This window comes from Dinoponera quadriceps, unplaced genomic scaffold (assembly GCF_001313825.1).
Source record: "Dinoponera quadriceps isolate SergipeBrazil2010 unplaced genomic scaffold, ASM131382v1 scaffold248, whole genome shotgun sequence".
Lineage (NCBI taxonomy): Eukaryota > Metazoa > Arthropoda > Insecta > Hymenoptera > Formicidae > Dinoponera > Dinoponera quadriceps.
Window position 1 is genome coordinate 974,984 of NW_014554606.1, and position 25,939 is coordinate 1,000,922.

Here is a 25,939-nt window from a genome sequence, read left to right on the forward strand (position 1 = left end):
ACGCAGAAAACTACGAAGCTTTCCAAGATGACATCGCGCACCGTCGTCCGGCGGACACTGCCAGAGAAGCGTGATTGAGCAGTCTGCTGACCGGCGACTCTCTGACGACAATCGCAACGATCGCCAGAGAGAGATCAAGAACGATAGACGGGCGGAGGAATTTCGCGATTAATCTCCCGCGATGACTGTTCTCTTATTGACGGAATTTATATTTAGTCGGGAGACTCGATATTCAATGTAAAGGAAATAAAGAGAGAAGTCTCATTTCAAGCGCGCAACGAAGAGAAGATTTTTGGTATTTACATGAAGAAGAAGAAAATCGGTGGAATCAGTATGACGACTTACGAGCAAACCGGATGCGTTTTTGGTTAAAGGAGGACAGAATGTTTGCTCCCGAGAGCCGAATTCGATTGAAAAGAACCGGGAAATTCTGTTCCGTTCGATGGAAACAAAGCATCTCATTGTTTGTCGCGTTAATTCAACCGATCTTTCCTCTCCGTGCGCAACGTGTTCTCCCTTGTCTTATTTGACTTTGAGTCGCAATTATCTAAATTGGAAGATCTCTATAGTCGATCCGATCATCTCGCCAATCGGGCGGAGAAGACGACCGTCTCGAGGTGGGGAGCGTATGAGGAAGAGCGCATTCCTTTCCACAAACACGCCTTTATTACGTTTCACGTACAGATACATAGTGGTTGACTTTCATACGCTACGCGCACGTAAGTAAAGTACGTCGTCGTTGTAAGAAAAATAAAAAAGGGCTCGTGCTCTTTTTATTCTCCCCACCCTCAACCTATCCAGCCGCCCACCCACCCCCTCCCTACAAAATACTCTCTCGCTCGCCCGTTCGCTCGCTCACTCCTTCGTTCGCTCTGCAACATGGCGATGGTGACAACGAGAGAGGCTCGAGTTCATCGTCGTTGGTTCTCCGGCTAGAGACGAGTCACGAGGTAGACGAGAGTCAGCCTACGGAGACTTTTACATCAAGTATTTACGGTATAATATTTTTACTCGACAGCCATGACACATTTGTCGGATCCGAGAGGTCGGAACCGGATACAATTACCCATCAACGATTACCCATCAACGATTTCTCCGATTGGTTAGACGACACAATTTTCCCCCGACCGGTGACACTTTAGTTTCGAAGACAAAACTACTCACGCGCGCTTTAGAGTTTTACACGTACGAATACATATGTACATTACGCACGAACGCTCGCACTTCCAATTCAATTAGAACCAGCCACGTATATTTCGTACAAGTCCCGGCACGATCGTTTCGCCCGTAAGAGTCACGCGTCCTGAGTAGATGTTAATAGGAAGTTCGCCGCGATCATCCGCCGGCATCGCGCAGCGCAACTCCCGACCGTCGGTCGCGAAATTAGGAAGCTTACGAAATAAGCTCGATGGGGAAATCATCTCGATGTAACGCGTTTGAATACAAGTGTTACGTATTTTTCGTAGTATCTCTTGCCTCCTCCTCCGTATATACATGATCGGCCTTACTTTTACATTACAGCTCAACAACGAACTCTCGTCCGGTTGGAAACTCGCGCGAAAAAAAAAGTCACTCTTTCACACACACACACACACATACAGAGGCAGAAAAACAGTCCCGGTTCGCGTCACGCAGGACGATTCGGTTACTATTCGCAGCCGAATCGCGAGTAGCAGCTCGTTACGAAATGGGGCGGGTTCGTTCCGGTCTTCATAGCAGGGTCTCTTCAGAGTAGAAACGACGCGAGTATTCGTTGTCGTAGGCCCACGGCGGCGAGGAGAGTTCCACGAGTTGCGTGTCCGTCGTAACCGCAGTCGTCGTGGCCGATCGTTGCAGCTGCAATCGGCGAGCGGCGGTGCAGCTGAGCCCGGCCGCGACTGCGGTCTTCGGGGAGCCTCGTCAACCCCCCTCGGATAAATCTCAGCAGGAGCATTCCTCCTCCCGCGGTAACTCGTGACTCAGGGAGTCCTTCGGTTTTAGAAAAGAAAGAAAAAAGCGAGGGATATATGAGCGTGAGAAAAGCGGGAAGAATCTCTCGTCAGCGATGAGAAGTGGAGAAGAGATACGTCTTGATGATATGCGTTATGAGCATCTGCAACTGCTAATGCAATGTAAGAACCCGCCATTGACCAGGCGTGCGTTATCAAACTTAGATGGGAAATAACATTTCAGTGAAAATCACAGTGAAAAATTTTGTACGAATAACCCACGGAAATGTTTTTTTTTACTTACTTCAACATGGGAACATGCTTGAAAAACACACGGATATGCGTTAACGTATTCGCCTTGTTAACATATTACTTCTTAACACATTCATCTTGCAAAGTAATACAACAATTTCGGTAAATCATTATTTATATAAAAATGTTTACCGTGTAATGGAAGTTTCGTGAAAGTTTCTTCGGAAATATTTGTTTCTCTAATTGTTCCGAAAGTCGTTGTTAAACTGCGATCGAGGGGTTCACACTTGAGAAAATTGACGCGAGAAATCTAAATCGTTGACACTCGCATCGTGGCTTCGACGGTTCCTTTCGTTTTGCCGGGTAATTCTTTCCGCTGTACGCGAGGCACCGAGAGCCTTCAGAATCGATTAGCCTCAAACTATCATCACCGCTCGAACTATATGCGCCTTTTCTTCCCAAAGCGAACCCTCCATCGCGTCGTGAAAGCTTGAAATCGTCGATGGATGAACGAATGCATTTTAGAGTGACTTTCACCAAATTCTGATTAATCTAGTTGACAATTGACTCGGTCGGCGGAGAATTGCCAATGTGGAAAATAAGGGTTAGAGCTTTGTCGTTAGAACGAAAAAGCGAATGTTTTCGTTCTTTCCTTGCAGCCTTATTTAAAAAAAAAATGCCATCGGTATTATTTACTCTATTTTACTAACATGGATAAAATTATATTGATTTTCCTGGTTATCGTTGGACGAAATAAATTAGCATAGCCAGAAATGGCTGTTGGCAATCCCGTCGGCCCATCGTCGGTCAGCTTAATCGGAGTTTGGTGAAGGTCACCCTTAGCGTTAAGTACCTTCGATCAACGAGCTCGGTCATCTACGGATGGAAACTTTGCAGGACGCCGGTAGGGAGGAGGTCAAGTTACCTTCCTTAGCTCCATACTGCCCGGCGTGCTCGAGCGTTGCGTATGCCTGGTGATCTTCTCGTAGGGGATAGCGCCTCTGTAAAGAGCGCTCGGGTCCAGACTCAGGGTCGCCTTCAACGTGCTCTTCTTCGCCATGCCGTTCGCGTTGTTGACGTTTGCGTAGTTGAGGCCGATGACGCGACTCGGCGAACAAGTGCGCGTGTTGGGCGACGAGTTCGTTGTCGTGTTGGGCGGCGTGTCGGAGGACTGCACGATCAGGGAATCGGAATTGGTGTCAGTAGTCGTTGTACTCTCATTGCCGTTCCTGCGATCCGTCATCGCGCTGTCGGTGTTGGCAGTCAGGTGACACTCCTCCTCTTCCTCTGGACGGTTGTTGCCGTTCTCTTCATTGATCCGGTTGTCGCGCTCTTCGATGTTCTCGCTTCGATGTATTGTCCTCGGGTCCGGCCGATTCGGCCGGTCACCTTGGTGTTTCCCCTGCGGATCGCACGTTTCTTTCATTATTGCCGCCACGGTAGAACCAGAAACGATCGTCCGCCAACGTATTTGGTTACTTTCTCAAGTAACACAAGTGACCCGCCAACCAAATTTGCTCTTCGTTTCAAGATAAAATAGCAAATGTTGTATGCGGTATTGGTAATCAAAAAAGAGACAGAGAAAGAGAAAGATATGTATGTATGTATGTATGTATATATGTATGTGTATAGAATAGAAAAAAAAAATATATGTATATTTTCCACACACACACACACACACACACACACACACAGAGTTTGAAATTAACATAATTAATATTAAATGATGCGAATGAATTCAGTGCTTTTAGCTTAACACATTTTCAATTGGCACCTTGCAAATCGAAATACTTTTCCGCTCAATTGTGATTTTAAACAGCTGCCATCTGTGTTTACAAAACTGCACGCAACATCGCAGGTTGATTAAAATGACGAAGGATAAGCGTGTATGTGAGAAGTACCTTGCGCTCCCCGGCAGTCTTGGTAATCTCCGGTAATTTCCGGTACTCGTCGTCGCCGTCGTCGTGATCGTCACCGCTGTAGATTCGCTCGAAGGTGTCCGTGGGATCGCATGCGTTGCAACCGAACTTCCCTTGCCGGCACTCCGTCGATCTCGCGAAGGCCCTGCAGTGCGACTCGCCGCTTCTGTTCGATTTCTCAGTCTCCGCGTCGTAAACGGTACCACCAGCTACGGCTTGGTTTACGTGGTGCGCCACGGATCGCGGATCGATGACCCTCGGTCGTACGTAGCCGCATACGTCCAACTGTCGGACAATCGGCGATTGTATACCTTCCTCGTATTAATGTGCCGGACTTACACATCGCGGAAGTACCTCCCGAGAGTTATTTTCGAACTGTACTAACGTCAGACTGCACGTTGATGCACTCCGCCTCTGGGTCCGGCCACATGGTTATTTCTCCTTCTTCGGTAGGAAGTACGTCGTATTTAGGCGTGGGTCCGCACACCACGTCGGGGTCCTTTGAGGAATCGAAAAAAAAGAATCGTCAGATCTCCTCCCCTTCCGTTGGATCGTGTAAAATAACCACCGGTAGTTCGCGATATCCCCGATTATGCTCACCTGCAAGCAGTAACCGATCCTCTCGACGATATTGCTGAAATTCGGTCTTCGTTCGGGCCGTGCGCGCCAGCATTTCATCATAATCCCGTAAATCGGATCCGGACATCCAACGGGTTTCCCCAGTCGACCGCCGGTCTTCACCATCTTAATCACATCTTGATTCCCCAATCCTATGTACGGTGTGTATCCGAACGACATAATTTCCCATAGAAGAACGCCGAAGGACCTAGAAACCAATCTTACGTTATGATTCATCTCTCTTTGGAATTTCGCAATATTTGCGCGATCTTCCTCGTATTCGAAGTGAGATTTGTACCCTCCGATCAACCAGGAGGAAAGTCTTAATCAGAGATCCCGTGTTTTAAATCTTTACTTTTCCGAGAAATGCGATCACGTGGATGAATAGATAAAACGCTCGCATTTAGTGCTCGATATTGATTTTATTTCACGATTAAATGGGATGGGTAGAAGCACGATCTCACCAGACATCGCTCTTCGTGGTGTATATGCCGTCAAAGAGGCTCTCAGGTGACATCCACTTTATGGGCAGCACCGTCCCGGCTCCTTTCCTGTAATAATCGCCCCGATAGATGTCCCTCGCCATGCCGAAGTCCGCGATTTTCACGATGCGCCCCGGACCTTTGGTTGTCAACAAGCAATTTCTGGCGGCAATGTCGCGGTGTATAAAGCGCGTCTCCTCCATGTATTTACAACCGTTCGCGACATCGAAGCTGCACATAACGAGGTCGCGCATCGTCAGCGTCGTAGACCGATCCTGTGAGGGACAAGAATGCACGCGCGAACGTTAGGGATTGGGCGAAATCGACTTTCTAAGGCCGATATTCACGGTCAAATCTTAGATTTAAGATTCTCTCAGGTTCATCTTCAAGTACTATACGGATCGTTTCATTGGTTACAAAGCACCTGAAGATGTACTCGAGACGATCTTAAATATAAGATCTGATTATATCGAAGGAAAGAAATATCTGAAAAATAAAAAAATATGTACTCAGTGGGCGCTAATAACATATTTATTTAAATCTCTCTCTCTCTCTCTAAATTCTTTTATTTAAATACAATCAACAATTGCCTCCACACAAATCTACGGATTTAACACGTTGACTGCCAACTACGAGATATCTCGTAGGTTGTTTACTTGCCCAGGACGCCAACTACGAGTTATCTCGTCGCTTCATTACCCGATTAAATCAAATTGGCTTCTTAGACAAGAATCGTGAAAAGTTCCGTGGCAGTCAACGTGTTAAAGAAAGTATATATTTTTTTCATTTGAAAATGTTTTTCAGGTTAAAAATATGTATATTGATACAAGTAAATATGTTATCAGTACCCATTGAGTTGATAGTTCTTCATTTTTTTTAATATTCTTTCTCTCAATGTATGAATACGCCGTGCAAGGCGGCTCCTTGGAACTTTAAACTTCTGACAATTATTTTCAGCAAATGCGATATCGATTGAGGAGACAGTATTCACGCACATTGACGAAAAGCGATAATAACAATGCTTACCCGTCGAGGCCTTTCCTCGCGCAGGAAATTTTTAAGGTCACCGCCGGCCAGTAACTCGAGAACGATGTACTTGGGATGTTTGTCGAAGCAAACCCCGATGAAGTGTACTATATTAGTGTGATTAAATTTGCTCATTATCAACGCCTCCATCATGAAATCCGCTTCCGCCTGCGGCGTTGATAACGTCAGCAGTGTTTTCACCGCGACCGGGTGTTGACCGCGTCTATATTTGTATTGGCCTTCGTGAACTTCGCCGAAAGCACCTTGACCGAGCGGCCTGCGTCAAAAAAAAAAAAACGATCAACCTATCGGCTTCATTTCAACTCACGACTTTATTTTACAAGCAAAACGAACAATTTCCATTTCTTGATCTTGTCATCTCAGATTCGAATGAGAAGAAAGTCGGAGAACTCGTGTGTGCGAGTAATCGAGAGAATCAAGCCCGATATATCCGACTGTGATGTCAAAGTTTTATTAGTGAATTCATATAATTGTTATCATTACAACATACACTGAAGAATAAATATTGATTTCTAATTATAATACCATAAATATATATGAAAAGAATTATGAAAGAATTATAGTCAGCAGCATTTTTATAGTAAATGTTACTATATTCTCAATAATAATAACCTTACATGCATGTTGCTATTATTATTTTTGTAATTAAAACCAAAAATAACTAGAATTTCTCTGAGACCCGGTTTTTCATTTTCCGATTGTGGCTTAAACTTAACCTGGTGATAACGGTAAAAATTATGCTTTTCTATTCACGGTTAATCACTAAATCTTAAAAGTTACCGCTGCAAAGCCATCGGTTTAATGATTAACCATAAATGAGAAAAAGAAGCACAATTTTTACATTATCGTCAGTTTAAATTTAAACCACAAGTTAAGCGGAAGATGAAAAACCGGGCCTGAGCGGTGCACACTTATACCAACCTCGTTAAGGAAATACATTCGCGGGGTATCTGCGGCAGATCCTTGAAGCTGTAGAGATTGCCGGCGAACTCGTAGTTGGGGTTGAATTCGGTTATCAAGGTGCCCGACATCGCGTGCAGCGCCGTTAACTCCGTGCCGTTGCCGAGTATCATTTGACGGCGATGCAGAAGTGCTTTTTTACATTGGAACCGTTTATTTATCGAAAAATCTAGAGCGGACAAGAATTGTGGAGTAGTTTCACGTAAAAAAACACGCAAAGAAGAGATTAACGAGTTCATGGAGAGATTGTGGAGGACACTCGGATTGCAATCAACGCGTTGCAACGCTCACGGGGGGCCGAGGGGGTGCGCTTGTACTTACAAAGTATTAGGCCGATTCCGACGATGACGAGCAGGCTGCTCACGACTATAAGCGGGATCATGTAAGTCGAGTGTACGCTCTTCGACTCGTTGGTCACTGAAATTCAAGGCGATCGATCATGTCGCTCATATCCGCACTCGGGAGTGCAATTTCCTCATCGTTCGTTCGTTCGTTTAGTATCGATATCGTGCCGGAGACGTTCTATGTTTTTAACCGCGCCATTAGCAATTTTTATATTTATAATTTCTATATTAAATGTGAGATAAATGCGCGGGATCATCGCAAAATTAAAAATATTTTACTAACGGCTACAACAGAGAAAGAAGTTTTTTCGGATTTAGTATTTTGCTAAAATTTGTTTCATAGGAACAACACATATTTGTACGAAATATTTGTTGGAGTAAAAATTTCATTGTCTCATTGTCTCATCATCAAGAAAACTCTATTATTTAACAAAAAGGACGCTATTACTTGAGATAATATCTTTTAACCAAATAAAATATTATTTGGGTTACAACAATTGGGTTACAACAAATACGTAAAATGAAACAAATAATTTCTTTGTAAGAAAATCATTTTTCGCTTCGAATTTGTTATTAAAGATACACATTCGTTGAAAAGTCTAACAATCGATACTTATTGATCGAAGCATTAGTTTCCTTGGAGCACACCAATGATGAAGTTCGTTCGGATGCAATAAGATTTATTAGATCGAAAGAAATCTTTTTCTCAGTATCGACGAAACGATGAAAGAAATTTATATTTGCGGGAGATGTTCGAGGTGATGACCGTCCGTATCAATTTCTGTCGGGCCAATTTTTCCTCCGCTCTCGCAAAGATATCCGGGGTGATGGTAATTATTGCCCCACCTTGTATACCCGGACGTTAGGGAGGCACAGAGCGGAGAGAGCAAATGAAAGAAGTACAGCTGAACAAACCTACAGCCAGAGACAATGCCGGTGACGGTACTCACTGATGCAAGACTTGGAATTATTACTGAGTAACCAGCCCTGAGGACAGAGACACTTGGTCTCGCTGAGATATTGGTCGAGAACGACGCAGCGATAGTCGCAGTTGCAGCCGCTGATCGCGGATATGATGAAGACCTCGCCCGGGCCATAGTGAGTCGCTGCCTTGAAGTAGGTGTCCGTCAGCTTCTGGCTGATGTACGAGTAACCACCCTCGCCATTGCCGGATGGCTTGCGACCGCTGTTACCGCCTGCGAGAAAACACGTCATCGTCGCCTATCGATGATACTTGAATCAGAGAAATCGACTCGCAGAGACGAGTGCGAGATCTCCCGCTGTGATTATTCCGGCCAACCACTTCCTCGTCTATTCAAATTCTTGCCGACTAACCGCAATTTTTCCGCTACTTCCCATCACTATTAGTTATCGCGATAGGATGGGCAATTCTGACGGCAGTTTTCCCGCCTTTTGTATACACCGAGAGAAAAATACAATTATTTCCGGGAACAATATCCTTCTTCATTTTAACCACGCAAACAGTCAAGAGAATACTATTTTTCTAATAAGTGTTGCCATAACGTCGGCGATAAGTATAAGTAATGTAAATTGTTCAATACTATAAAATTCTCTCCGTGTATACGCTCACACAACTACCACTCGTCCGTACTCTCCTCAATATACACGCGCGCGATAAAGTCACTTATTGTTGTTATATTTTCTATTTCTTCTTACCGATGTAACCACCGCCGCCGCCTCCGGTCTGGCAACCGCCGCCGCCACCGCCGAAGCCCCCGTTACTGTGACCTTGTTCCCCCGGTTCGCAACCGATCCCTCCTAAGCCGCTGCGAACCAGCGACATCCCCGCGGCGTTTTGACGATCAGAATTGTTGCTCCACTGGCCGTTCCAGCTCGCCCCGGGTCCGCCTGCGGAAAAAGAAAGACGGTGTTCGAATCTACGTTCTCTCGCTTGAACTCGACTCGTCGTCTATGTCTCCTCTCACCTGTGCCTTCGGCGACCTCGTAAGAGGAAGGTAGGAAGCTCCCTTCGGGAACGGGACCGCGTCCGTGTTGCAGTCCGTCGTCTTTGAACTGACCCGACCCCAAACCACCGCCGCCGCCCGCGATCATGATAGGTTCCAGTTCGCCGTTTGACTTTAACTACAGTCGTTCACAGACAACGTGATTTTTACGCCGAAAGTGAAAAGAAAAGAGAGAGAGAGGAACTTACTATAAAGACGGCAGTCGCGCCACCGCCGCCACCGCCGCCGTACTTGAACACGATCTTCTTCACTTCTCGCACTTTCGCCGAAGTGCTGGACGACGCCGACGAGCCGTGAGACTCATCCGACGACCGACAGGTCTCCCTCATGCCGAGACTCTAAATGACGATACAGATGATTAAAAACAATGAACAATAAGAGCGAAATTATAGGTCTAATTTGCCTTTACTGGCAATGCAGTGTGTATACGCAGGTACAGAGTTCAATTAACTTGAACTATCGGAACGTCCCCACCATTTCTCGCAGTGATCTTCAGCCGAGATTACAAATTACAAATAACTATTGCATCGAGGGAAAAATGGAAAACAGAAAAAAATATCTATTCGATCTACTAATAACATATTTACTTGGATCCAAATTCTTCGATTTAAATATACATAGAACAATCAATTGCTTTCGTGAAAAGTTACAATAAGATTCAAGGAGATGTACATATTTTCTCGTTTGAAGGACATCTCTTCTCAGTGTAAAAATACATATACATCAGTACAAGTAAATACGTTATTAGTCTCACCGAATAGACATATTCTTTATTCCCGGATATTTTTTCTCCCGGTGTGTGGTCAACAGTGTGTGAACAATGGGTCGCAGAATGCCAGATTACCGTGAATAGGGTCGGATCGCGCTTAACAGCCGTGGTTAATCGATCGAGTGCACCGAACGCACTCACCTTGGCACACGCGTCGGTTCCCTCCTGACCCACCATGAAGTACAGCTGGTCACCCTTCTGCAGCTCGATCACACCGCGAACGAGGGCGCCGAAGGTGCTGCCCATACCGCCGGAGCCCATCCCACCGCGAGCCCCGACCGCGATCAGGCTGTTTTCAGAAATCGTAACTTTACTCGTCGCAAACGAACTCTCGACCCGTTTCGCCACCGACAATCGATCGATACAATTCGTCGTGTACTAACGTGTAGTATTCGCCGCGAGGCGCGGTCCACCGTTGCATACCGTTCAGATTGTGGCTCGACGTGACCTCCTGATCCGATAACGACGACGACGGCACGATCAATTCCACGTCGGTGCCGTTGTACTCGTCGGCGCATTGCTCAGCGGTCGGGCCCTTTCTGCCGGTAGCCCCGCAGGTGGTGATTCGGATAACTGAAGCAGCACGGTGGAGGATCACGGTGATCGATGATGATGATGACGAACGTACGATAACTCGCGACTACTAAGGGTCTCAACGGAACAGCCGGCTTATCGGGTCGAGGCAACGAGCTTAACGCTTTTAAGTCCTCGTCTCTTTTAAGTACAATCAGAGAAAGGTAATATTTGCTACTTGTAACTACAATCGTCACAGTGAAAGTATTGTAGCCGGGAGAAGCATTTTTCCAGTAAGTGTTACTGCAGTATATCGGAAGATGACCTTACATGCATATTGCTATTGTGATTTTTATGGTTAAAAAGGGTATAACTGAGTAACCGAAAGTAACTGGAATTTTTCACAGTGTAACGACCGTGTCTGAAGTATCAAGCTGAAAAGCCGTTCTGTTTGTGATTGATGACAGTCCGCTGTATAATGCTAAAAGAAAATAAAAAAGTTGCTACTTAAACGAAGATGCGGGATATAAAACGTTGTCTCAAAAGCTAGCCAGTCTATTAAAGCCCCAATGCATTTAATGCTTCCCACGAAGACCTTTGTCGACAGATGTAAACCAGTAGCGTCAAAAGTCTTATATGCTCCCGTTTCCACCATCATGGTTTAAATCTAATCGACGATTAGCTCGACGGAAATTGGCATCAGTCGCGCTGATCAGTTCAGTTAATTGGCCAATGCGATTGGCTGATCCTCGTGGAGTTATTCGTCGATTAGATTTAAACCACGACGGTAGAATCGGATGTAAGGGTGACTTTATCGCCAAGCCTTGATTAATCTAATCGACGATTAATTCAGCGGAATTGACCGATCGATTAATAGCTGAGTTGATCGATACAATTGGTCAATCACCTTGAGTTAACCGTCGATCAGATTAATCAGAGCTTGATGAAAGTCATCCTGAATGATTGACGAACGATTTGCCTGCGAATTCAACGTGAAATCCGATCGATACGCCACAACACTGAATAAAAGATTTCTTCAAATTTAATCAATTTCGTTGCATCCAAACGAATTTCATTGGCACGCTGCGAAGAAACTAATGTTTCGATTAATAAGCACGATCGTTAGACTCTTCAGCAAAAAATGTATCTTTGTTTTAAATAAAAAAAACTTTTTTATTTGAAACGAAAGATAATTTTCTTATAAAGAGATTATTTCTTTCATTTTGCATATTTATTTTAACCATATATATATATATATATATAATAATATTTTATTAATTTTATATATATATATATATATAATAATATTTTATTTAATTAAAAGATGTTATTTCAAACAATTGCGTTCTTTCTGTTAAATAATAGAGTTTTCTTGAATGAGACAATTAAATTTTTTACACGAACGAATAATATTTCGTATATGTTGTTTCTATGAAACAAATTTTAGTGAAATAAATAGAAATGCTAAATTTAAAGGAAAGCTTTTCCTCTGCGCACATACCTGTCTCGTTCGCGAATTCCGAATGCTGCGGCGGCACCGTCTCGAGCTCTATATTGGGGTTATAATAGTTGAAGTTGCCCACGATATCCGCTGGGACTCCTGCGAGAGAAAGAGTATAAATATCGTGGTACGATCAGTGGAGATACGAAGACATTCGCTGGAGTTACCGATGCCGAAGCATTCCCGGCTCAGGGAAATATCGTCAATCGCCATATCGTTCTTGGAATATCCCTTGCTCGCCTCGAACTGCAAGACGTACCTGCGAACACGCATACGCATTTCGAGGAGCTTGAAATTTCTCGTCGCAGAAAAACGTGGATCGGTAAAGTTCGAATGTGCCGTGGCGACAGTTTCTGTCAAAACGTTGAAACTGTCGAGGTTTTAGACTGAAAATTCGATCACCGTCGCACTCACTCATTCGCACTCGCTCTCACCTGTATCTTATGTCAGGTAGAGAGATGGCCGCGTTCTCCCACATCTTGTTACCCTTCCCGTAGGACCACCATAATACATTGCTTTGATTGCCGTGTCGCCTTATTTGGACCAAGTAGAGCGCGAAAGACGAACTATGCATGCCGTACTTGTGGAAGAAAAAGCGTATCTGAAAGACGTTTCACGTGTTCGTCGGACGAATGTATGTACCGAAGGCTGAAGAATGAATTTCATCGGATAAGAATTCAATTTGGTTCTTGGGAACTCGAAATTCTGCTTTTCAGCGCAACGATATCCGCATGTCACTATTATTGTTCTGTATTCTTAAAAAAAAAAAAAAAAAAAAAAAANTGACTGTAATTTTAATGAAAGTATCATTGTTTTTATCCTTGTGTTTCTCCCGCCGAAAATGCCGCCGCGCGAATATCTCTTGGCGTGAACATTGGATATATGACGAGTCGATAACGATGTATAACGACATATGACGACCGTGAAATGACGAACGCCAACGTACCTGGCACGTTTGATAATAGGGGTTTTTGGAATCGCTGCTGTAAGGTGGTGTCGGATTGTACAGAGGACTTTCGATGGTCGCCCGGCTGCCGTAGGCGACACGATTGTTCATCTGCGCGTACGCGTACGTCCCTGCCGAGTCGACGATGATCATTGTTCATCGTTGAGTGAAATTACGAGAATTCGGTAGTCCCCTTTACACTGAAACACCGAGTTTGGTTCTTGGATCTGCCTGGGCAATCGGCAACCGAACGCGTTTCGGTCGAAGAAAACGAAATTTCTAGCTCTCACAAGCCAAATTTGGCTCTTACAATCAGAAATTCTGTTATCTTCAACCGAAAGGCCTTTGATTGTTCATTTTAGATCGAACCAAACTCATTTTTCAGTGTGCATCGCGCCCACCGCTACTCGCTTTTCTTCCTTCATCCTCGAACTGACTCGCGCACCTGTCTGATTGCGGTAAGTGTGATCGGCAATGGGGACGTGGGACGTGGTCTTCTCCGGCGGGGAACCGCTGCGCAGGGTCCAATTCAGAGGTCTCCCGGGGACGTTCGCCCACCCGCACCAGCCGTCCTCGAAGTTGCATCTCGCATTCCCCGGAATCTTGTCTACGGTATTTTTTCACGAATCGCTCAAACTCGCATCGATACCCAAGGATATCGATTTCGATCGAAGTCGATACCCGAAGATGGAGCTAATCGCGCCGCGAATCTACGTACCACACTCGAACGTCTCGTCCTCGCCGTCGGGACAGTCCTTGACGAAATCGCAGATGCGAACGCTGCTCAGGCAGGTTCCGTTTTTGCAGCGGAACATGTCGTCCGTGCGACATTTGCTCAGTGTGTCTAGATGGGAGGAGAGAAACGGAAGAACGCGGGAATCGTCGCGTTAGGTCAGCTGTTAAGGTCGAATCACCGTGGCGCGTCGCGGCGCGCGATAGATCATTCTTCTCCTGCGTACTTACCTGGGAAGCAATTGACGAGGTGGACGTTGTCGACGGCGACGCTCGAGTTCGCGTACGGCAGGAGTATCTCTAAAAATAACCTGTAGGGCCGGCTGATCGCACCCAGAAAGAAACGCATGTTCTCCCACCTGGAACGACATACAGGGTCAGTCTTCGTCTATCTTCAGCCGAGAGTGCGAATCTCTCTCTCTCTCTCTTTTCCGTACCTAGCGTTATTGTTTCCGTATTTCTCCTCCGTAACCGAGCTTACATTGTTAGTGTCTATCACGAGACTGATGGCCCCGTCCTCCATCGCCACCTGGTGCATCCACAATTCGAGCGTGCAACGCAAACTCGTGGGAGGGATTATCGAGGACCACATTTGAGCCGTCCCGCTGCCGCTGTACCACAGAAAGTGGCCTGGTGGGCGAAAGGGAGGAAGGGGGAAATTATGAATTAATTCCTTTCGAAGAGCACGTGCGTATCAAGCTGATCCAAAAGTCTCTTCCCATAAACACCGAACTGATGTTGAAACGAGCAAAACGCTTCAAATAGAATTATGACAACTGATCGGTGAAATGTGAAATTCTACGGGGAAAGACTTCTCTGCATCAACCTATATTATATTACATATAATAATATACAATATACTATATAATAATTTATTATATATTATATAATAATATATAATATTTAATTATAGGCAATGTAATAATAATAGGTCGAAAAGTAGAATTCAGTTTTCAGCCACTTTAAGCGTTTCAATTAAATGGACATCGATACTATTTTCAAAGATCAGCATATCGAGACGACCCAATCAGCATCTCTGCAGCTCTGATTAGATTCGAAACCCATGCTGTGTATCGGGATGTCGCGTCAACATACAGGCCAGTGTGACAGGTTGCCTACTCGCTTTGCCGCGGGCGCGTGCGCTCGGATATAGACTCGACGCGATATATCCGAGCTCGTGTCGAGTGCACGCGCCTGCCAGCGAAGCAAGTAAGCAACCCGTTGTATTGACCTGTGTGCAACACTCCTACACAGTTTTATATTATAGTCCTAACCGATGCTGCGACCTTGTCTACAGGGTGTCGCAAGGTAGGTGTCGCAAGGTCCGTCATATGCTCGTAGTTTAAGTCAATACGAACGAAAAAGTCCTCTCTTGCCAACGACAACGCAAAATCTTTGAGTCATTGATTATCGAAAATGACCATGTAAGAGGCTCCTGTAATTAATAACGCAGAAAATACGCGTGATTACTTGCAAAATAAGTGAAGGACTTTTTTGTTGGGGGTAGCCTAATCGACGAATACACGACTGCTGTTGTACTTGGCGACGGACGTCGATACATTGAGCCTTGAACCTGTCGCTAAATACAACAACCGCCGTATGTTTGTAGATCAGGCCATTCCGAGCGAAAAAGTTCTATTCTTACTATTTTGCAAATAACCATGCAAATTCCGAGTTATTAAATTAATTGAAGGAGCTTCTATGGCTGGGCCATTTTCAATAATTAATAACTCAAACATTTGCGTGATTGTTTGCAAAATGGTAGAGGACTTTTTTACTCACACTGTTCTGCCTAGAAAACAAAAGGTTACTTTTAAATCAAAATAAATATTCTCATATGTAAGCAAAAATATTATAATATTCTTAGAAGTTCCTTAATGTTTGAATTGAATTCAAGTATAATACTTACATCGATATAAACTTAATCAAACCAAGACTGAAAGTCTTCTAAGAAAATTATAATATTTTTGTTTATATATATGAGAATATCTATTCTTGATTTAAGACTAATTCCTCTGTGCAAAGTACAAGTGTATGGCGGGTGTTCCACTTAGCGACAGACACCCTGTATACCAACATTTCAGCTCTCGTTATCTCGTCGCTTCGACTTGGCGTCTTCGATACTACCCAACAAAATGCATATCCCGACCGCATCGAGAATCTCTCTAGTAGAAACTGTACCTCGTGGGTGTCCAACCACGAGGTAATCAATTTGTGTGTAACGTCGCTACTAGAGGTAATGTAACACTCATTTCTTCCAGTAGCTAAACATAGTAAGTAGATAAATAAGTCAGCTGATGATTAAGCAAGAAAAATTACAGTCGCGCGAGATGAAAAATCACAACTAATTGCTAGACGGTAAAGTAACTTCTGCTTCTTCAAGACTTTTATCTTAAAGAACAGCACATCCTCAATTTTGCTGTCTGATTTTTAAATGTTATTGGCGAATATATAGCAGCTAGAATATCTATTTCAGACCAGATACATTTTTCTTACTCGAGCTTACCGTTTTCGCTGTTGTTGGCGTCCGTGATCGGGCCGAATTTGCTGCGTGCCGGCGCCGGTATCACCTGAAAACCTCGGGTTTGGTTCCATCTCCAGTCACAGTGAGGCTCCAGGTCGCACTCGCCCAGGGACGCCAGATTGTTGTTCTTCATGGCATTCTTCAGGTCCTGGATGCTGCGTGGCGTTCTGTCCTTGAAGTCGCCGCAGGTCGCCATGACGCAACAGAGGCTCAAGGCGACGATGCGAAGCAATGATCCGCCGGCGCCGCTACTGCTGGATAACACGTGTCGGCGATCGCACGTGTGACTCGGCCGACTGTCACCCGCGGTCCCCACCAGCCGCGTATTCCTGATCATTGCTCCGCGATTTCGTCTAGCAGCGATCGTTCAGCAGTCCCCGACGAGGTCACGCGCGACATCGTACGCTTCGTTTTATCGGAATACCGCGCATGATTCCGCATAAACGTTGCCGCTCGTCTCACTCCCGAGGACACGTCGAGGCCGCGGCATATTCCGGGGAGTCGATCGACGACGGGAAATCGGCGAGCGTAATTGCGAACATCAGGTATCCCACCGTCGGCGATCCTTCGTCGTCTCTCTTAACGCTGGAATCAAAGGTTTCGGTGATTCGCGACTCACCGCACGCTTCTTTCTATCTTTGATTCACGGCTAAGGCTGTATTAATGTGTCATCTACACTCAGAGCAAAAATATGTAAAAACTAAAAAATATTCATTCGGTAGATACTATAACACGATCACTTATGCCGATATACATGTTTTTACACTGAGGAAAACTTTTTGTCAGGTGAGAAAATATACGTTTCCTCAAATTTTTAACTTTGCATGAGAACAATTGTTTATTCTATTTAAATAAGAGAATTTTAAGTAAATATGTGTTTAGTGCCGAGTACTTTTTTATTTTTTCGATTTTTTTTCCCCAGTATGTGTGTTTTATAATGCATGATATACGCGTACATAGTCGGCTGATGAAAAGTCGCAATACTTTTCCTCGAAGAGTTTCGCAATGCATATCTTGTACCCAATAGGAGAATTTATTTCCTCGTAATTTATTTCTCGGGAAACACATTTTCCTCGTAACTTCCAATCATCTAACTCAACTTAATTAATTAAAACGAATTTCCTCTAATTATTCAAGAATTAATCTTTCTCTCTCTCTCTCTCTCTCTCTCTCTCTCTCTCTCTCTCTGCGATAAAATCTCTTTCCTTTCCTTCCTTTCATCTTTGATACGACTAGAACCGTGTTATCTATACTGAGAAAAAAATATCTAAAACGTAAAACATTTATACGGTAGAGGTACTAATACATAATAACACATTTACTTATATCGACACACATATTTTTACATTGAGAAAAGTTCTTTCGAATGAGAAAATTTACATTTTTTTTTTTAAATCTGTAGTTTTGCATGAGAGCAATTGTTTATTCCACTTGAGGAAGATAATTTAGATTTAAATAAATGCGTTTAGTAACATGCCGAGTAAGTATTTGTTATTTTTTCTCTCGGTGTGCGTTTTGTAACGCACACCTGCACTCACAGGCTGATTAAAGGTTGCAACGCGCTTCTCCCCGACGAGTTTCCCGTATCCATTAGGAGAATTTCCTTCTCAGTAATTTTTCAGAAGATTATATTCAGAATATTTTCGCAACCCATCATCCGACAGTGCTTAATTAATTGAAAGAAAATTAATTAAAAGGATGTCTTCTGATTATTTAAGAATGAATATTTCGATAATGCAATTTTCCATAGCAGGATTTCCTACCGGCCTCGACCTCGCTCGCATCTCTCGCTCGTGATCCACTTTGTGATTTTCCGCGCGATTGCGTACGCCCGTTGCGTAACCGCTCCCTTTGTACATGTTTCTTTCAAATTCACACGTCGAAATACGAGCGAGTTCGGGATTTCACGTGCACCGAGCGAGGCGGCGGATGATACGGCGGAGATTGCAAAATTCACTAGAGAGAAAACGAATTAATGAAGCGAAGCCGCGGAAATGGAGCTACCGATTTCCCGATATCTACCTGATTTCCGGTTACGCGCGATACGGAGATGAAGTCTGCACGCCTGTCCGTCGCTCGTCGTCGGGGGGGCCGTTTCGCCGAGCGATTGGCTGAAACGCCGGCGAAACGCTGAAATGCATTTTCATTTGCCCGACATTGCATTAATTACGAGATCCCCGCCGCTTTTGAGAGCCGCACAAAGAGAAATACTTTGCGAAAGGTAGCGAAGCGTTTCGCCGGTGAGAGTTTTTGCGGACGTAACGTTTCGTCCGACGAGATCCGTCACAGACGGATGCGCGCGCGTTTTTTTAATCTGACATTCTTGCTCGAATTACACGTACAATCCCAATTATTATCTCCGGGAGAAATACTTATTCCGCCATCGCGCGGGGGGGGGGGGGGAAGGGGGGNGGGGGGAAGAGAGATCCGGAGGGCGCGCGCGGGCGGTGAGTTAAATTTAGCCCCAGCTTTTTTTAAATTTAGCGGCTCCGGTTGCAACTAACTTTTACACAAGCCGCGTTGCAGCTTCAACTTCAACTTCCCGTTTAGCTCTCCGTCTCGTCTTCACGCCCACAGCACGCCGGAGACGCCGTGTTCGTCGGCGTTCGTTATTACCTCGCGGTTCGACGGTAGGAAAAAATGCGCCGCGAGAATCGCGCGCGTAGAGCGAACGGACAGTTCGATCCCCCGTCAATCAATTTTCCCTCTCGCCCGCTCTTTTTCTCGCCGACGAGCGATGACGATTATCGTGACTGTCGTCGCGATACGTGCGATGATTTAACGCGCTCGGAGTCGTCTCCGCGGAGTCTCCTTCGCGCGGAAAGGCCGGCAAAACGGAAATTCCCGGGAAACTCTCCCTCCCCCCCTTCTCTCTCTCTATCTATCTCTCTCTCTCTCTCTCTCTCTCTTTGTTGTGGCGGGTCGCGGTTTCCCCACCTCCGGCATCTCGCCGAATCTTTTTCCCCTTTTCCGTGCACGGTGTGCCTGACAACGGCCAGCTATTGTCAGCGACTAAATATCGATCGAGTCCTGTACCGAATGTCCTCACTTGGCAACCAATCGTGCGCGTCGGTCGGTGATGGTGATTACTCGAATGTGCCGTTGGTTAATTCCGAAAAGGGCTCCGACGGGCCCGCTTAGAGCGCTTGTTGATGTCGCGCGCGCGATTCATCAGACCTTCTCAAAGGGGAAGAGATCCGATTACGGTGATATTTCCCTTCCGATCCGGTGACATGGAGAAACCATCTTTCTCTCTTCGTGGAAAAGCCTCGACTCTGTCTAAATTTAGCGCATGAAAAGCGTGAAAATTCCTGGGGCGCATCCCGAGGAAATATCCGCGTGAATCGAGAACGCGAGTGATTTACGCGGAAGAAAAGAAGGCAGGACCTCGACGTCTTTAACAACGAACTTTCGATAGACTCCATTTGTGCGATATCTCAATAATAATAATAATAATAATAATAATAATAGCGATAACTTTGTTACTCGCTCGATAATATGATCACAAGTGGAAGGAGACGAGATTACAGTGGCGGAGCGCAAACGAAGGGCGAGGCGTCGGTATTAAAGCTGACATTGTATCACCACCGGCGAAATTGTTCTCACCTGCTCTCTCTATCTCTCTCTCCCTCTCTCTCGCTCTGAGAAGAAGACGACACACCACCCACTAAACGAAACTAAAGCACCTATTTCGATTGGACACTTCCCCCGGTATCTCGATCGCGGCGATTTATTCGCGGCTGAGTCCGCCCGTCGATCGGCACGATCTGAAATACAGGCCGACTACGAAATAATATGTAGCGTCCGCCGGGCCTTCCGCTCGATCTCACGTCTCGTTAACAGCAATCGAGGAAAGCACTTTGTTCCCCGTCTTTCTCTCGGTCTCTCTCTCTCTCTCTCTATCTGTCTCTTCCGGAGCGTCGCCTCGTCGCCACGATCATCTCTCCGCGGATTACGTCGCACCCTCCGTTTCAATAGTATCCGTAATCCGGATGTGTTTATTGTCAGCGAGACTTCAAAGAGTCCGGAATCTCTCGTCGGCCGGCCTTTAGATCGGCATTCGTCGATTTTCCTCCCGGTCGTGTCATTCGCGCATTTCTACGTGACGATTACACGCGTGGGATCATTATGCAAATGATAACCTCCTCGAATGACGTTTCGAACAGAGCGGGAGACTCGAGTGGATTATCGTCGACGTTATTAAGATCACTTACGTCACGTGTGTCGTCATTAGCGTGTATATTTGCGTCGAGCGGTTTTGCGGCTTCACACACGTGTCTCGCTCGCGATCGTCCGGCGCGCGTATTCGCTCGCGTTTTCTCCCCCGCTTCCGCTTCTGCGGCGTGAAAAATCGCGAACCTCGTCGAACGCGAGCGAACCCATCTCTCTGTCGCACCGTCAGTCACATATCTTTCCACGCGTGACATTATCACGCAAGCAATGATGTTATTGCCGTTATTATTGTCGTTATTGTTATTATTATCGTTGATATTATTGAAATAATGCACAGGCCGACTCCGTGGAAAGTTCGCTTGGAGATGTCGATACTCGGCGGTTTTCTATGCGCAAATCATCCGTGCCTTCGATTTACACGGGAAGAAGCGTGAAAATTTCAGGGGCGCGTTTTAGGAGCGACCGGGAAATTTCTGTATCCGCGCGGGGAAGGAGGAATCGACTTCCACGGGTGAAAATTAGCGAAAATTAGCTATCCGTATGGCATAACCGAAATTTAGTTACACAGTTTTTAGCTACGGGAGCTGGCAACCTGACGCAGGTACGAGAAAGTTTGCTAAATTAACTGAATTTCAAGTTGTATTCGTGGGCAGTTAATTTTCACCCGCGCGGAGGAAACAAATTCTGCTGGAACAGCAAATGTCAATATAGTGACAGCGTGAAAGAATTTGTTTAGACAACGAAAAATTCGTTTGGACAGCGGAAAGATAAGTATTAATCGTCCATATATCCAGCCAATGAATACTTGGTAAATCCTTCCGCCGTCCGAAGAAATTTTTTGCTGTCTAAACAAATCTCCTCTTGTTGTCACTATATTAACAAGCATTTGCTGTTCCAGCAAAATTCGTTGTCCTCCGTGTGTGGAAGTTAATTTTCGACCGTTGGAAGCCAATTCCGCCTTTTCTGTGGGGAAGTTTTCCAGCTGCTCCGAACTCGGTGATTTTCTCACGCGCGCTTCCGATACGGCAAATTCGTCGCAGTCGCTTCTTCTCCACGCGAGCACTCGTCGCGTTCGCAGCTGATCTCGCGCCTACTCTTTCGTCCGACAGTCTGAACTTTTTCAATCGTCAAACGGCGAGGGGGCGTTCAACCGGGAGACTTCTTTTCCATCCGAGCTCGTTCGAACTCGGAGCGGAGGACTCGCGACGCACGTCGCCTCCCGGACCTTTGTGTCGTCTCGTGACGGCGACGAACGCCCACCGGCGACACAACGCTGGTTTAACGCCGGTGTGTCCGCGCGCGCAATTGTAGCGTACATGAAGCGGATCACGAGATACAGCTCGTGTTGTCGACCCCCCGTTTAATGTCCGTGATAATCGATGAAGAAAGAGTGTCGCGTCATTGCGCCGCGCACGCTGTCTTTGTGCACCGCTGAAGGGATCAACACCAGGTCCATAATTAAGATGAAACGCGAAGCGCCGTTGGCAACACCGATATCGGTCAATGCTGCCGGCTATATCGGGCCTACCCTTCGACAACGCGAGGTCGAGCTCGGAATAACGATTAATAAATCCCGCGCGTCTTCCCGCATCAGCGATCTTCCGTGTGATTCCCTGCGATCCTTCCCCGCGAATCACACGTCGACGAGACGAGGGGGCGGGGAAGCGAACTCGCAAGCATGCTCGTCTCGCATGCTCGCACGAGGATTACGCGTCATGGTTACGAAATAATGTAACATATTCCGCGGGGGTTGATGTGGCCTCTCACGGATACGGAGAATCCCGAGATATCCCTCTCTTTCTCTCTCGACGGTGATGCTTGGTACGCGAGAAAAAAATTAGTTTTGCATAAATCGAGGGTGATATTCCCATGTATAAGCGAGAATACGATAATTTTCTCAGGAGACTTTCAGTCTCGATTCGAATGGATTTCTATCGGCGCGAGTGTTACTCGACCCCAATTCACGGCTAAAAGTCTCGCGAGAAAATCGCAATATTCTCGCTTATGTATGAGAACATCTACTCTCGACTCGAAGACCAATCCTTTCCCGTCGCGTTAGCAGCCAGTTAACGCGACAAGCGTCAAGCGGCACATTACCCACCATGTACTTTCGATGACCCAGCCCTTGTCGCCTCCGTTGTTCGCATCCGAAATTCCGCTTGCGACGGCGGCGTCCTCCTCGAGGATGAACAGCGGAGAACAACGCCGAGCGTCGCGCCGTCCGACGATAATTCGATCACATCGACCAGGAGTCGAGAGCAGCGGTCGCAGAGCACCGGGCAACGCCGAACACAAGCCGGACTATCCGTCGTGCTACACCCGCGACGAGCGGACCGACCGTGTCTCCCTGCCGGATTTCGGCCGCATCGCGCGTTGCTCGGCCAGCGTCGACCGTCGGCTCGGAGGATGCTCGAGAGGACGTTGTCTCCGGGATCATTCGGCGGTGGCTCGTCGACCTCTCATCCCCCGGCGGCACTCCCTTCGTCGTGGCCCTCGTCGAGGGGGACACCAACCACCGCCACGTAAGGGTAGCTCCGACGATTTTGCACACCGAACGTCGACCGACTGGCCCAACTAACGCGCTGCCCGGCCCGGCCAGCTCGTCGACACGTCGCACGTACGCACGCACGTGTGCGCGTACATCGCGAGCGGGTTGCGATGATCGCGTTTTTCCGCCAAACACGCCGGCACGCACGCAGGATCAGGTCTCACGCAGCGTCGTCCTAGGGCACTCCGGAGCGTCTTGGCCGAGAGAGGATCCAGCCGCCAGCTCTCTTTCCTCTCGCTTTTCGGTGCTATCGATCCGGCCCTCTCGCGCGCACCACCGCGTTCTCTCTCTCTCTCTCCTCCTCCTCTCTCCCTCTCTCTCTCTTTCTCTCTCCTCGCACACTTTGCGAAACGTCCCCCGCGGACGCACCGTCGCCTCCACCACCACCGCCAGCACCACCACCACCTCTACCGCCGCCTCCGCCGCTTGCCGTCGGCGCCGCAAGCTGGACCACAGCGCCGGATCCACGCCGGTGGTGGTGTAATCGACGGCAACACCGATCGTTAAGCGACACGAGGAGGAGGACGAGGAGCCTCCGTGGACGAGCCGGGGAATGCCGTCCTCGGCGTCGACGAGCGTCCGCTGCGGAGGGTGTAGTTTCGCGCGCAAAATCTGGGTTTCGCGACGGAGCGGCGCGCGCCCTCCTTCCTCTCTCTCTCTCTCTCTCCCCCTCCTCGCGCTCTTTTCCTCTTCCTGGCCGCGCGCGCGTGGACCACACGATTGCGTTCTCGCGCCCTCGATCCTCCAGCGTCAAGGTGAGAGGGCGAAAGCGACGGGCGTTCTGCTCGCGAGCGGGCTGAAGCAGGGACGAGCGATTATCTCGAGCGGCCGAAGGCATCAGCGTCGTCATCTAACGTGCGTGACTGTCGGGCCTAAGTGTTGAGCGTGCGGTTATCGTCATTATCCGGGTGATTAGACCACGGATTTCTATCTCGATTCCGCGTGATCGCTTGGCGACCTGCCGCGGACGGACCGCGGCCCGATCGATCAGAGACGACGCGAGTTCGATTCGAGGAAGCGCAGACCGCGTGTCATCCGGAGCGGTGATATGAGGGCACAGGAGGCCCACGACGTCGAGTATTAAGAATACATTCAGAGCACGGGGGAGAGGGGGTATGCGATGAAAGATGCAGAGGGATGTCGCCAGCTCGCGCGCGAACGTTGCTCGTTCGCGTTTACCCTTTCGGTCGATGCCGAGTGGCTGCTGTCCCTCGAGGGAATTCGTAAATTATTCCTACGTAATTTATGGTGAAGCGGGGGGGAGGAGGGTCTGGGAGGTCATTTCGAGCGAAATTGCGCGAATTCCTACCGTTGTCATGACACCGTCGAACGTATGATGAGATAGAGAGAGAGAAGTGTAGATATCTCGCGAGATGAGAAGAGGAGCGATTTGTCTCCATCGATATCGAGTAATTCATTTTTCTATTACCCGAGATCCTTGCCTTTTCGTTGTATTGAATTTTTCAATGGCCGGATATCGCGAAAGAGAGAGAGAGAAAGACAAAATTGAGAGTTGAGAGGAGAAGGGAGATGCGGAACAGGTGAAGAAGACGCGGGTTCTGAAAGGGCGGAAAATGCGCGAGCAGACGAGAAAGAGAGAGACGAGGAAGTGGCAGAAGAGAAGGCCAAAGAAAAGAAGAGACACGAAGATGTGCGCTCTTTTATTGACGGTCGGCACGAACTCCGCCCCTGACGGAGAGGCTTCCCGGCACACACGCGCCTCCCGGCCGCCGTCATAACACGCGTCCGCCGCAGCGCGCAATCTGTCGCTGCAATTTGCACAGAGTTTCAGCGCGATTGGCGACATGTTACTTAGTCGGTATCATCTAATTGCGAGAGGTCGCGCCAACTTCGCAAGTGCCTCCCGAGGCGACGCCGCATGCATTCGCCGCGATGATTTCATTCCACATGTCAGAATTAAATGTTAAACGTCGCGAGTATCGAAAATCTCGATGATATTATCTTGCACATACTGTACATGCGTGCGTTATGCGTGCCTTAGCATTCCTTACATCGAGAGTTCGCGACTTTTCACGTCGTATGCATGTGCACGGAGGAAAAGCGTTCCTTTAGATTTAGTATTTCTATTTATTCGGCTGGAATTTGACTCATGGAAACAATGTGTACGAAATATTATTCGCTCGAGTACAAATCTTATTGTCTCATTCGAGAGAACTCTATTATTTGACGGGAAGAACGCTATTATTCGAAATAATATTCTTTAACCAAATGAAATATTACTTGGTTACAATAAATATGTGAGGTGAAACAAATTATTCTTTTTGGTAAGAAAATTATCTCTCGTTCCAAATTTTTTATTCATAATAAGGATACATATTCGAAAAGTCTCACGATCGTACTTACTTGTTAATCGAAACATTAGTTTCTTTGGAGCGTGCCAATGATGAAATGTGTGTTGGATGCGGTGAAACTGATGAAATCTGAAGAAATCTTTTTCTTCGTGTATGTATAAAGTTGAAAGTCGCAGTAAATAACTCTAATTATAACGATTGGGTTGTAGTGGATCTAGAATTATAATGGTTTCGACCTTGTGTGTGTATGTGTAATACTAAAAATCGCGCAACTCGATCTAGAATAAAGTGCACGACGCAGTGTGCACATTTAATCAAGATTTCGAAACAAGCGAGTTAACACTTTGCGGGCCGCTGTCACGCTGACGTGACTTTTGCTCGCCAAC

At 46.7% G+C, this 25,939-nt stretch overlaps 1 protein-coding gene across 4 annotated transcripts; it reads right to left on the reverse strand.

Annotated features, from left to right (window-relative positions):
* Positions 1–790: 790 nt before the first annotated feature.
* On the reverse strand, positions 791–23,533 carry LOC106752358 (ALK tyrosine kinase receptor). 4 transcript variants are annotated; one of them, XR_001375147.1, is made up of 25 exons: positions 22,795–23,533; positions 16,503–17,105; positions 14,434–14,626; positions 14,228–14,355; positions 13,983–14,108; positions 13,710–13,871; positions 13,265–13,395; positions 12,753–12,919; positions 12,486–12,577; positions 12,319–12,417; positions 10,688–10,877; positions 10,446–10,593; positions 9,724–9,873; positions 9,497–9,653; positions 9,228–9,419; positions 8,501–8,746; positions 7,528–7,623; positions 7,168–7,375; positions 6,226–6,502; positions 5,182–5,474; positions 4,700–4,925; positions 4,485–4,598; positions 4,082–4,384; positions 3,034–3,582; positions 791–1,968 (listed from the first exon to the last, which is right to left on the reverse strand). XR_001375147.1 is itself a non-coding variant. In XM_014634006.1 (25 exons), exons 2-25 carry the CDS (start codon positions 16,855–16,857, stop codon positions 1,921–1,923), a joined length of 4,542 nt encoding a protein of 1,513 aa, XP_014489492.1. In that variant the 5' UTR covers positions 16,858–17,105; positions 22,795–23,533; the 3' UTR covers positions 791–1,920. The 4 variants fall into 4 exon arrangements, 3 of the variants coding, with proteins under 3 accessions (XP_014489492.1, XP_014489490.1, XP_014489491.1); XM_014634006.1 differs by having other exon boundaries at positions 3,106–3,582; positions 7,168–7,339; XM_014634004.1 differs by having other exon boundaries at positions 3,106–3,582.
* Positions 23,534–25,939: the final 2,406 nt, after the last annotated feature.